Source organism: Chaetura pelagica, unplaced genomic scaffold (genome assembly GCF_000747805.2).
Source record: "Chaetura pelagica isolate M959 unplaced genomic scaffold, ChaPel_1.0 scaffold420, whole genome shotgun sequence".
NCBI lineage: Eukaryota > Metazoa > Chordata > Aves > Apodiformes > Apodidae > Chaetura > Chaetura pelagica.
In genome coordinates this window covers 558,291-571,793 of record NW_009951919.1, presented here as the reverse complement: position 1 = coordinate 571,793, position 13,503 = coordinate 558,291, and the positions used below count along the sequence as shown (strand labels likewise).

General features: G+C 42.7%; 1 protein-coding gene across 1 annotated transcript in view; it reads right to left on the bottom strand.

The window, feature by feature from the left end:
- ADAMTS2 (ADAM metallopeptidase with thrombospondin type 1 motif, 2) overlaps positions 1–13,503 on the bottom strand; it is a 174,984-nt gene that overhangs the window by 14,763 nt on the left and 146,718 nt on the right. Inside the window, exons 10-13 of the mRNA XM_009995604.1 lie at positions 12,601–12,714; positions 6,018–6,163; positions 4,412–4,587; positions 277–410 (exon numbers count right to left, since the gene is read on the bottom strand). Coding sequence (XP_009993906.1) covers positions 277–410; positions 4,412–4,587; positions 6,018–6,163; positions 12,601–12,714 — 570 coding nt within the window. The remainder of the gene's footprint in view (positions 1–276; positions 411–4,411; positions 4,588–6,017; positions 6,164–12,600; positions 12,715–13,503) is intronic.

The window sequence follows — 13,503 nt, the reverse complement described above, 5'->3', positions numbered from 1 at the left end:
GCAGGAAAAGCTTTCCTTGAAAGTAATTAAAATAATATATCTTCTTAGAACATTGTATTAAAGATTCCATGTGTAGGTAGGTGCTGTTGGAACTGAGTCACATGCAAAGTGATGGCAACTGTGAATATCACACACAATATTGTGACAATAATCTTAATGAAATCTCCATCTTACCCCAAGCATTATTGTACTTAGTCAGTCTTGGAGAGAAACTCAAGCTACTATTTTAATTGTTTTCACAATCCTAAGCTCTGAAAGAAGCCACCAAAAGCTCACCAAACAGTCTCCCCTCACGCAGATGCTGTGGGCGTCCTTGTAGGAGCAGCGGGTCCCATCGTGCACCATCCTTTTCATGTACACCACGTCCCCAGTTTCCTTTGATTCACAATACAGGTGGCACCTTTCCTTAGCTGAAACATAAAATGACCCAAATTGTGCCTGTTCAGCTCAAAGAGTTCAGCTGCTGACTTTGTGAACAGCCCTTTTCATAGTGTTAGCAATTGCTTCTTCCTTGCCCCATAAATCATGGGTGCTTGCTTATCCCCCTTCAAAGACTGTGTGATCAGTTGCAAACTGCTGCATGATAAAGCACCCACTAAATACAACAGACTGTTTACTTTGATGGAGGGGGGCCCTATTTAAACCCCTGCCAGATGATCCAACCTGGCAGAGGTTTCCACAGTCTCCTACGTGACTGCCTTGGAGACCTGCAGGTTTCTGCATCAATTTCTCCTGCACTGCACTTTACATGGGGAGGGGGGAAAATAATTTTGCCATTAAAAGCAGCTGTTCAACACTAAGTGAATTTGTCATCCAAAATATCTTCAGAGACAGCTGGGACATACCATTTCCTCCTAACATGAAATTCATTCTTCCTTGTTGTACACAAATTTAGGACAGTTAAATCATTTAACAAGATGAGATGGCAAAGAAATTCAGAAATAAACTTTTACTGCTAACACATGCAAGTCAGACAAACATATCTCTTTCTCCTAATCTGTTCCAAAGAACTAACAACAAAAAATAAAGCTGAAATGACTAGTCAGTGGCTGGATAAAGTTGTATTCCACCAGTGCATTTAATTTTACTCACACCTCTTGTTGCCCCCTACCCCAGAATAGGAATCACTGTTTTCTTTGGCAGTGAGGAGCAGATGGCACTTCTGTTAGATGAAACAAATGAATATTCTGCTATTTTAACATGATTAAAAGTCTGGGACACTTTCCCACCATTTAAAACAAGAACAACCTTTCTATTATAGTAGTTCCATTTTAAAAAATCTTCACAGGTCGTTTGCATTCTTCCCCTGTACAGTTCCATGGCCTCTGCCCTCTTTTAATAAAGTCCTTCTTATTGCTGCTATGTCCTCGTGGCCACTGGGTATTGGTACATCACAGACCTTTGCTACTGCTCCTGAACAATGCAGAGATGTCATGCTAAAAATGTAGTGTCTGGACTACTAAAACTGGTACTTTACTTTTGTGGGGGCAGATACTTAATAGGGGACTATTAAGATCCTAATAATCACAAACTTCATGGATTTGCATCTATTAGGAACATTAAACTGTGCACAAGACATGGACATGTACACTCACCCCTGTGTATGTACCTACACCCACCCCCCCACACATGGATTTGCGTCTATTAGGAACATTAAACTGTGCACAAGACATGGACATGTACACTCACCCCTGTGTATGTACCTACACCTACCCCCCCACATCATCCATTTACTGTACATGAGTAAATTAAAATATCAGAAGGTCTGCCTGGGTGCCAACAACTCTGTACAAGGCCTTCATTTTAGAGAGTGTTCTCTTCCATTTGTTCCATGGGATCAGGAAATATGCAAGTGCCCTTCAGTTGGACCCTGCTCACCACAGAGTTCTTTACCTTCTATTCACTAGTTTTGGGCACAGCTGAGGTGCAGGAACATGGTGGTGAGCATGTGCCTGTCTGCTCCCTGCTCCACAGGGGTTTCCCTCCTATTGAATCCAGGCTGAGAGCTGACAGCCAGTGTCACTCTGCAACACCTCAGCAGATGCACAGCAGAGGGTATGTGAGCCCAGCAGAGGCCTAGAGATGGGAGACAGGGTGCTCGGGAAGCTTGGAGAGCAGTGGGGCCATGACACGGTGCGTCACCGGGGTGCTCAAGCACACCCTGGGATTCACCCCAGCTCTGTGGCTTTTCTCTGGCCACAGGGTGAGATGCTCCCCTCTGTCCCCATCAATGTGTCAGACACATCCAGCTGAGCTGTGTGTGAAGTGTAGGGATTTATGTAGCTCTTGAGCCATGACTGAATTATCTGCACAAAGTATGTCACTGATACACCTTATCTTTACAAAAGGGACTTTTAAATATAGTTGAGTTCAAGCATAAGCCACCCTCTGGCCTTGTTTTCATACAAAAGCTGTTCTTTCTAATGACCCTGCACAAGTATATGTAACTCTGAAGGTGGCTGCAGTTGTACCATAGTTATATGGGAAACCAGCAGTGCCCAGTGATCAGTGCTCAGATATCAGTGAGCTGGTTTCTGACCCAGAAGCCACTGAATTTAAAAGAAAAACATCTGACTAGTTGCAGTGGTCTTTGCAGCGGGCTGCTCCATGGGCTAAAGCAGAATCAAAGGTCTGTTGGCCACAGGGTTCATCCCCTCTCCCTGTGCCAGCAAAGCTATTTCACAAAATTAAGCTGTGAGGCTGTGTCTGTGCCTCTGAAAATCACAAGTTTCACAAGATGGCATGAAAAGAATGAGGGAACCCTGAGAATTGTTTGGGAAGAAAGTCAGGCAAATTAATTACAAGGAATTTGCTATTAACTTCTGGCAGATTATCCTCTCACTGGAATGCAGAATTATTCACCCAGAGTGACCCCTCTCAGAGATGGGTGCCTGGCTGAGGACAGCTCAGGTGCCCTGTACCTGCCCCTTCGCATGCCAGCCCAGCCCTGGAGCACCCTTCATTCAAATGAGGTGACCAGGTTTAAAACCAATGAGCAGCCCACACTGCTCATCAAACAAGCTGAGAAACATTGCTGCCCACCCTTCTGTTTGGTAAAACCTCTTCTGGTTCCAACACAATGTGGTAACAGGATGGCAACAGCCTTCATGGCTAAAATCAACCAGTTGCACTTGCACTGTAGTTAAGCAGGGGCATTAACCAGAAAATGACAATTTTTGTTCCAAGAGGCTATCTCTGCTGAGATGCCAGAACATCAGATTGATTGTGCGGGTTCAGATCCAGCACCCATTCAACTCAACACCTGCCAGCAGTGTTGGAAGGAAGATGTAGGAACAAACCTGATATTTTTCTCAGAATATTCTTCAAGTTTCTCGTAAACTGCAGCTTGGGGACTTCCTAAACCATAGCTGGAGTTTGGGGTTTATGGTCTAAATGGATTACAAAACTTTCAAGAATTTCTCTAAACAATTTTTAAAACTTTCTGGCATCTGCAACTGCCGTTGGCAATGAATTCTAGCTTGATCATATGCTGTGTGGAAAAGTACTTCCTCTTATTTTTTTTAAATATCTCACTTCATTATTTTTTTTAATGTTCCCAGGCTTGTGTTATTATAAACAGTGAATAATCATTCCAAGTTCAGTCTCTTTATGCCACTCACAACTCTGTAACTCAGTCTTTTTAATCTAAATCATCACTTTTTCAGGGCAAAAAGTGCTAGTTTATCTAAACTCTCCTTATTCAGAAGTCACTGCTTACGTTTGCTTTATTCGGGCCTTTCTGAGTTCAACAGTTTTTCAGCAAGGGAGCCAGCAGTGAGATGGGCACAACCTGCAGTACCCTGGGTGCAGATGCATCACACAGGAATACAGAGGCAGAGCACAGAATCACAGACTGGTTTGGGTTGGAAGACACCTTAAATATCACCTAGTTCCAACCCCCCATGCACGGACAGGGATACTTCGCTCTAGATCAGATTGTCCAAAGTCCTGTCTAATCTGACCCTGAACACTTCCAGGGATGGGCATCCACAACTTCCCTGGGCAACATGTTCCACTGCTCTCCATCCCTCTCCTGACAGCCACTGGAGGGATGTTTTCCTAAAGTTATTCCCAGCACTCACACCTTTCCTGTCCAAGCCCACCTTGTATACAGACCCATACACAATATTTTTATCTCCGCATCCATTATTGACAACATCACACTTCATTTACCACATTCCATTACTTGGTGCCAAAGGTCCTTCTACAGCTCTCCTTGTGAGCTGCCTTATTTTAATTACCCAGAGTTATTTTGTATTCCAAGCAGCTTTTGTCACCTTGTTTGCTCCAAACAACTCCTGACAGATTCCTGAGGAATGATTTCCCCAGAAATAGTTTTCCTTCTCCTTAAGTAATTTCTACTCATGTTTGCGACTGATTTTACTCTCCCCAGGAGCAAGGGACCTCTCACCATCGACGTGTTCATAGGGGAGCCAGTGGTGTTTTGTATTCTGGTACTCAAAGTAAGGATCCCACTGCCGACACTGCTCCTCTCTGAAATCCTCCGTGTCCTTGGGGCAGTCCTGGGTGTTGCACAGCTGGAACTCGTAGCTCGGCCCCACACACGTGCGGCCTCCGTTGGCGGGACTGCAGGGGCAGAGGAAGCCATGGTGAGTTTTGTCATTCATGTACAAATCCAGCCTTTATCAAATAATCCTTTGAGGAGTAATGTAACTCCCAGTCATGTCAGTAGGCACTTGGTGAAGCCAGTGTTTTTTATATGGGTGATGTGTTTTTGATATGGGAAATACAAATTTCCTTTTAAAACCCACCGTCACTATTCAGCTCTTAAAAAGCAATTTCTGCAAGAAAAGCCTGAAACCACTTGACCAAGGCAAGAAAAGCCATTTTCTTGCTACAGCCCAGGAAAGCAAAGCATGAGCAGATGAAGACACTCATTCACATCCACCCCTAAGCCAGCAGCAAATCCAGAAGCAGCTCCATGCTGCATCCCCTGGCAGATGAGCAGCAGATCTGGCAACACAGAGCTCAGGAGTTGCAGCTGGGTTTGCACCCTCTTCCAGGAACACAGGAAACATTTCAAATAGTACATTAAGCTTTTCTTGCATGAAAATAGATTTTACAACTTAAACTGTGTCCACAGTTATACAGGTTACTTTCAGGTTGCAAGTATAATGAAGGCTGAAATTAGAACTGGTGAATTTATTTCTTAACACAAAAATTTCCATCACAAAATGCTGCTTCATAGAACTTGATGTTATCTTTTTAATCATTGATGAGTTTTAACACTAGTCAAGTTCAATCACTTCGCTATCAGAAACTAAGAAAGTCAATGTTAAAAATATTTTGTCCAATAAAATAATTTAATTTTACCTGTTGTTTCAGTTCTTGCTGTTAGGATCTTGACATTTTATGATATCACAATAAGATAGTAATAATTATACATTTTATATCATTTGCACATACCAATCTATATTAAATAAATTATACTTCCAGTGTTACTGAATTTAAGTCATTCTACACTATCTAGAGGAGCCATGTTGAAGTTACGAAAGCAAAACAATACTATTAAAAGTAACTTGGGCCAGGTTCTGGTCTCAGTTCTGTTCCAGCTTGGAATGAAAACAGTTTGAAAATATTTTAAGACTTTCTTGCAGAACTATTTAAAAAAGATAGATTAAACTAAAAACGTTAAAAGGCATATGAATTAAAAAAATATAATCCAGGAAGCCATTGCCATTATTTCATACTCACATACTAAAATAAGATCTAAATAGGGTCCTAAACTTTTATTTGTGCTTTATGCAACAGTGTAATAGCACTTTCAAGATCCTTTTAACTGCATGACCAGCTTAATAGATGGATGGACTGAGAAATAACGATGATTCATGACTTGCTAAAGCACACAAGAAGAATTTCTGACAACATCCAGCACAGGTCAGATTTACCAGGTGCCACTCAGCATCCTTTCCTGCATTTCTGCACCAGCAGTTTACCAAGGATTATCACCCATCACTGGCTCCACCTCAGAGAAGCAGGGACACCCACGCACTTACTGGGGGTTGTCGCACTGCCGCGTCCTGTACCTCACCCCGGTGCCGCAGGTGCGAGAGCAGGAGCCAAACTTACTCCATGCCCCCCAGTGACCATCCTGCTTCAGGATGTCTGGAGTCAGCCAGATGCAGTGACCTTTGAAGCAATGCTGAAACAGAAAATCAGATGTCAAAATGACTGGATTAATAAATTGTATCATACAAGAAGCCGAGGTACAACAGGCCTGCACTAAATGTGGTCAGCAAAGTGGCAGGAAAGTCAGCTCATATTTTAAACTTTGTTGCTATTAGATGAAGAACTCTTGCAGGCTCCCTTGAGATCTCATTGTAAAACTGACCAACATCCCAGAGAGCAGCCCTGGACACTCCCACATCTGTACAATTCATCATGCCCTCCTAGGCCTTCTCTTGTCTTCTACCTGATTTTTAATGCTGTCATTCTACAGAGGTTGAAACACACAATTTACTGTGTTCCCCAAACCTGCAAAGCATTCATGCATTTTTTAAAGACCCTTCACAGCTTCACTACCAACACCCTTTACTGTCTCCTCTCATTAAAGAAACCCATCAACGTCTTTCCACCAATTCCTTCAGTCCCTAAGCAAGGAACCTTTTTCTTAGCTGAAATCAGGATGAATCCTTCTCAAGAATCACAGATTCTGGCCCTGCCTGGTGCTACTTCTGCTTTCATAATAGTCTACTGATGAAGAGCGGGTGCTGGAAAATACTCCAAGAAGCGACTCTGCCTTAGACTGTCGCAGTTTGTCTGCGTTACCAGTTACTGTCGGGATAAGAGCTCTGGCTCAGGCACACAGATGGCTGTAGCAGCAAGTGCAATCAGTCACTTACTTTCCTTAACATTCAAGTCAACAACAACATTTTACACAGCTTAACAAGCCCTGGAATGCAGGAATTTGGCAGGCGGCACAAGCCGAGCATATGGCTAAATGCATCCTGCCAGCAAAAACAAATCAGAAGATATATAACAGGAGAGGGTTCTTAAGCATAGAGTGATTAGTGATCTGGAAGACAAATTTAAAAGTTATTATAATCATTAATAATGCTGAATTTAAAGAGACAATCATTAGTAAAATGCTGAGAAGACACTGCTAACTGATTTGCTAATCACTGGTTATTTATTAATGTAATTTGTGTTGGTGTTGACTTGGTTGGACAAGGAGTAGAAAAGAGAGTAGAAATTAGATTTTAACTATTTGTTCTTTCTCATGATTTCAAATATTCAAAGTAAAAATCTACAAAATAGATGAGTTGCCACAAAGCCAATTAAAGCAATCCTGGTCCAGAGCTGTAACAGGGAGATTTTTATTAGCTGTTTGACAGAACAAGAGATAATTCAGCAAAGCAAGAAATAAATGCATAATGCCAATACATCCTTTGCTTTCTTCAACTTTGAAGCTCAGCACTGTACCCTTCAGGGACTGTTTACTTATGGCTTCAGAGGGGTTTGTTTGAATGAACAGTCTGAGTTGTCAGGTACCCTGTAGCAATGGGACCATTCAGAGGTGCAGGGGAAGCTGGCAATGTATCAGCCTGTCAATACAAATTTCAACTGAGCTTGGAAGTAGATGAGATGTGACAGCTCCTGATCTGTTTTTTTGCTAAAACATTCCTATATCAGGGTTCTACATCCCTCAGGTGTGAGTTCCACAGCAATCACTGAATCCATTTTGAGAGCCACATAGCTTATGTTCATTATGCAATGACCCAGGATCCAGCATTTGGACTCTATGTTGGAGAAGGAGAGATGTGATATTGAGTTTTCCAATCTCTTTTCCCTGTTTTAGCCAGGAGCAGGGGATGTGGGTTTGCAACAATCAGTAATAAACCAGCTATTTGACACTGTAACTGGTCCCTGAACTGGAAAGCCAACATGGAAAAGTGTTATTGACTTTGCTGAGCAAAGGAAAGAGCAGCACTGAGTCTTACTGGAGAAGCTGGTCACCCAACAATTGTTGGGAAGCTGAGGCAGAGCTACAAGGAGACAAGCATTTGTGTAGAATGAGTCATCCCCAGCTCTGCCTTTTTGTTTGTGGATTAAATGAAAGGAGGCTACAGAAAACAAAATTATTCACAACTGAATCTCTGTGCAGACCCATGCAAGAAAACATGTGAGGAGGTAACCAACTCTTTCCATTGCTCCTACATCAACTACATAGTGAGGTAGAAAAGAGCCAATTTCAAGCACTGTTTCCTTCATAAACAGGGGGGATTCATTTAAAGAGTGGAGCATATTAAAACAGTGTATTTTTTACATGAGAAAAAAACCCAACAACCCTGGGTAAATGTAAATTGTTTTCGTAGAGGAAGACAAGATGACTTCTTGCAGCCTCGTCTGTTTCTCTGGCAAACAGGACAGTCCAAAAAAAGTGCAATTTCCAGGAGAGGAAGCTTAAATCTCTTGCAGTAAAACATTCCACTGCTGTTTTCAGCAGTTCTTTGAAACAACTGCTACAATTGCCAAAAAAAGAGCCAGTGTGTTCCTGTGGGCTTAATGCATATGCAAGTTAATTTTTCAAGAAAAGACTTGCAGCTCTTCTGTGGGTATCTCTGCTGGTTTTATATTGAGCAGTAAGTGGCCATTTTCTTATCTCCTCGATTGACACCCCAGTTATCTGCCAGGTAACCTCTCATACTGCATCACAGCTGGTGGCCTCAGCTCTCCTTGCTCTCCTGAGATCATATCAGGAGAGAGTTACTTATTTATTTGTATTTCCCATCACACACAGGCTGGCTCACTCTGCTCCATCTGTTTGAGAATAATTAGTTGCAAGGGATAAACTGAAAGCTCTAACACTCCAGTGTACTGTGAGCCAGTAAAAGTTTCTTCAGTGGAGAATCAAGTATTCTCACTGTTTCTGTGGTGACTAACACAGCATAGACTTACCCATCTGTCTCCTGACTCCCAGAGATGCTGAGGTCAGCTTTCTCAGTGGGAAATTATCTGGACTGCTTTGAGCACACATTAGTGTTTTCAGAAACCTTTTTTCTCGGTCCATTTTTCTTCTAAATAATATGTATTTATTTAAATATTTAATCATTCCCTTCCTTTCCTGACAGGCTAAAAAAAATCATTCCAAGTTTGCCTCAGATTGCCTCATTAGCACAGTGCAAGCACAGAGACCTGCTAGGTCTGTGCTGGATCCTTGGCACATGAGCCAAATCCAAGAGCAACATTGGCTCAACTGGCAGGGCAGGTAGCAGGCTTGTCCCTCTCTCCAAAAGAGGGAAAAAAGGAGACTCAGGTGGTGCAAACCTTTGTGTCAGACACTACAGCAAGATGATGGACTCGAGCAAGTGATTGCCTTGCATGAAAGACTTTGGGTTTTATTTCTATCCTGTGGAGAGCAGTTAGCTACTTCAGCTGATATTAATGTCTCCCCAGAAGAGTAATCATTTAAAAAATGGATCAACCCAAACCGATGATACATTTCTGAAGGTTGCCTGGCTTCTGAAGCCTGAGGCTAATGGTGGACCTGACAGAATTGTATACAAGTAAATAAATTATCAGCTGAAAGCATATGGGTTTTTTAATCCACAGAATGTTAGGCAGAGTTAAGCTTTGCACAGTTGTGCCTCATCTGCATGGTTTACTGTAGCAATTTATGGCGTGTCTTTAACTTCACAGTAAGACACTGACCCTCCATGCACTTAACTTCACACACTGGAGTTATTTCATGGAAGCTAATGTGACCAGTCAGACACAGAAGTAATTGCAAGTTGCTGCATCACTGAAGCTTACAAAATTGACAGAATCTTCCCTCTTGAATTGAAACCTCAATCTAGTTTTTTAAAAAAAAAATAAAATCAGGCTGGGAGCAATATAAAATACTCTGTTTCCTTTAGGATTCTATAAAAAGAGTAGTTTCCTTCTCTGACTGGGAAGCTCCAAGAGTATATTTTATTTTTCTGTCCCTAAACCCAGCAAATTATTAGTTTGATGCCAGTTAATATAATGGTGGTTTAATGACTCCATTTGCACAAGAAGACTTACTAAAAAGTGTTTGAAATGGCAGAACCTCATCATTTTGGGAACTTATTCCAAATAACCACAGGCACAGAAGAGCTTACATATATTTACTTAAATATACATCTATATGTATGTACATACACATAGACAGCATTGGGAAGTTTCATCTTCCTTCTGTTTCTAAGGGTCAGAGTGTGGGTCCCAGGCACAGCCTGGGGGTGCAGAGACATGGCCCCTCTCCAGGTGCTGGCTGAAAATGTGCCACAGACCTCGTGTCTCCCATAGGGGTTCCTGCCCCTTGATCACCAGTTAGAACAGAGGCAGGTGGACTGGATTCTCTTCAACAGCATCTGCTAAGCTTGGGAAAGTGAGGAGTCCAGTTAGCAGTTATCTGGACACCAGGATTAAGTGAGAAGATCTACACACCATCCACCAGGTTCATCGCCCAAGCGTCGCTTCCACTTCTGGCATCCGGTCCCCTCAGCTGCTGCAGAGCCAGGATGTTTCTTTGACACATCAGCAATGTTGGGATTGGTTTGAGCTTAAAATAGGCCCTGGGAATTAGTGGTATGAAATTATGAAAACTGCAGGTCTCTAAAGTGGGAAACAAATGGATCTTTTTGAATCAACATCTCTAATTGCTTATGTTTGTGTTCTTTTCTTTTCTGGCATCGTTCCAAAGAAAATACTGGATGAGGTTTGAAGTTATTTTTCTCTTCCTCATGTGCTGATGAAATATCATGGAAGACGGATCTTAAAGGAAGCTGCCACACTACAACTCAGTCCCAGCTTTGGGCAACGTGTGCATTTTTACAGTCCTCAACCCTTCAGGTAAGAATCTCAGGTATTGTCCAAATGGATGAAGAGAGTGAACAGGGAAAGGCCAAATCAGAGGTAAGGATTAAATGGAAAGGAACAGATGGAAAAGGACTGATTTGATGTGTCTTTATGAAAAACATCAACAACTAATAAATATGCTGGTCAAATTCTGAACTCATATATACAATGTCAGTTGTGTAACCTTCATAACTCAAGGTATTTTTAAAAAATCATTTAGCTCAGGCGGCTGAGCTTTATCTAATAAAATGGTTTTCACTTTAAATCATTTTCTCAGGTTCTCCTGGAAGGTTGCAATACGTTTATTTATCAAAAAAATGGGACAGCCCCTCTGGGAATACAACAGTCACAGTCCTATCATCTACTGAAACTTCAGAATGTGCACATACTCTCTTGCATCTCTACTGAACTAAAGAGCCACACTGGCTGCACAGTTTGCTGAAGCCTTGGATCCCAAGTTCCAGTCCAGAGAAAATTTTTACAGCTGAGTTGCATAATATCCTGACAAACTGTTTATAATGGAAGCACTGACAGATCTTTAACTGTATGGTTACAAGTTCTTTTTTTTCTTCTCATTTCTGTTCAAATACTAATATGAACCAATGGCTTGGAGAAGAGGGTGATGCAACAAAATGGAACAGAACTGGACTTTTCTGGGAGTTTCATTAATATTTTTAACGCAAAGATCAAGATAAAGAAAAGTGAATCCAAAGAAACTAAGATTTTGGATTGTAATTAAAGTATATATGTATTTAAACAAGAAACAAAGCTGTCATAACAGGAACAATGTAACAAAGAGAAAACCAGAAGGGAGTGGTTTATATAGAGCATGACTTGCTAGTGAATTAATTTAGCATTACATTATGTTTTCATAGAAAAGACATTTTGAACCGTAACAGCAGTTGCTACTATGGTTCATTTATCACACAAATGATGTCAGCCATTGGGTTTCACAAAACATCTTTCCAAGTAGCGACATCTTCCTCTCCCCCTCAGTCACTGCATCCAAAGCCCAGCAAAGCCAGACTCTTTCAGAAGACTTCAAAGGACTTGGAGTTCAGATCTGCTATGAGCACAGCATGACCTCTGCAGAAGGATCACTGAGATCTGGAGTAGGTCCAGCATGGTGGCTGAAGGTTGGAGCTGTCTGAGCCCTTGCCACCTGGCACCTTCCCTCCACAGTTCCTCAGGCCTCCCTTGGCTCTCATCAAGCCAATAAATCCACCTCTGCAAATCTGGCCTTCTCTCTTCCCTCCCTGTCATCACATTGGCTTTCTCCAGCTGGTACTCAACACCCACACCCATCCCTCCCTCCCCACCTTGGGGCAGCCTTAGCTTGGCTGTCATCTCCAGGATCTCAAAGGTCCCTGTACCCCCAGCACCAGGGAAGCCAGCCAGTGTCACAACGTCACCAAGACAAACACAACCCCCCAGCCTCACATAAGTCGTGGGCAAATGGAAATTACCCCATTTTTGGTTCTGCCACAGAGACTTGCCAAGAAGCACAGGGCAATCTGCAGATACTTCCACGACTTGCATGAGGAAGGGTTTTGATGGTCACAGAGCTGCCATGCAGAAGACATGAGCTTTGGCCCCTGCCTCCTCACCTCACCCTGCTCAGCCTTACCCACACTCATGAATCTGTCCCACATCTTAACAGACTTAAAGTCCTGCAGGTACATTTGTTTCTGGTTCCCCCTGACTTTAAAGGGAACATCCCCAGCTCCACATGGACACACACAAGGATGTGGGTACACTCACCTTTCCTGAAGCACACATGGTCCCGTCCAGCGGAGGCCCTTTCTTTGTTTTGCAGAAGTAGGGGTTCTCAGGGTGGCTACACCACAGCTGCTTGCAGGGGTCAAACGTGCGGAACTGAAACACAAGGAAAATCAGAGTGGACAATGGTTCAAGAGAGCTCCCCGTGACAACTGCAACGGGAGCTGCAGCCCAGCAGGGTTTCTCCTTGCCCAGCTGCAGGGTGCCAGCCGTTACCAGTGATTCCTGAGGAACACGGAAATGTCTGTGGGTTGAGTATATCTGAACTTTCATGCAAAATCATGTGGCTCTGAAGTGAGATCCCACCTGCATTTGATGGAATAAGGTGGGGCAAAAATAGTTTTCCAGCAGGGACCAAAGTCAGACTGGGCAAGGGAGAAACAAGTTCCTCCGGAAAGACACACACTGCCTTTTCCTGCAGTTTCTCCAAATGGTGCTGTTTCTTTTGGCAAACAAAGCAAAACATTCTTGAATACTCTTGAGAGGGGAAATTAGCTGCTCAGACTGTAGCTCAGGTGCTGCAGTCACCCTATTAGGAGGATGGAATCTGAGCTCAGGACCCTAAACCAATGAATAATCAGCATTTTACACACAATACAAGAGCTTGTATAGGAGAGGATGAGAGCCACCCACCACATAATATACTAAAACATGATGACTGGGCAGACTTTTAGCTGTTCTAAGGAATAGAAAGTCTCTGTCTCCCACGCACTGGAGAACATCTGTAAGAAAAGACCCTCTTTGGCTGTGACATTTTCCAAGGCAGCATCCAGTGGGAACTGTGTCAAGACACAGTAATACAGATGATGCTTTAAAGGTTCTCATCCTATTATCAAGAGACACCGCTCAGCACATACTCCTGCAGGTGGGAATCAAAGCAGGAAT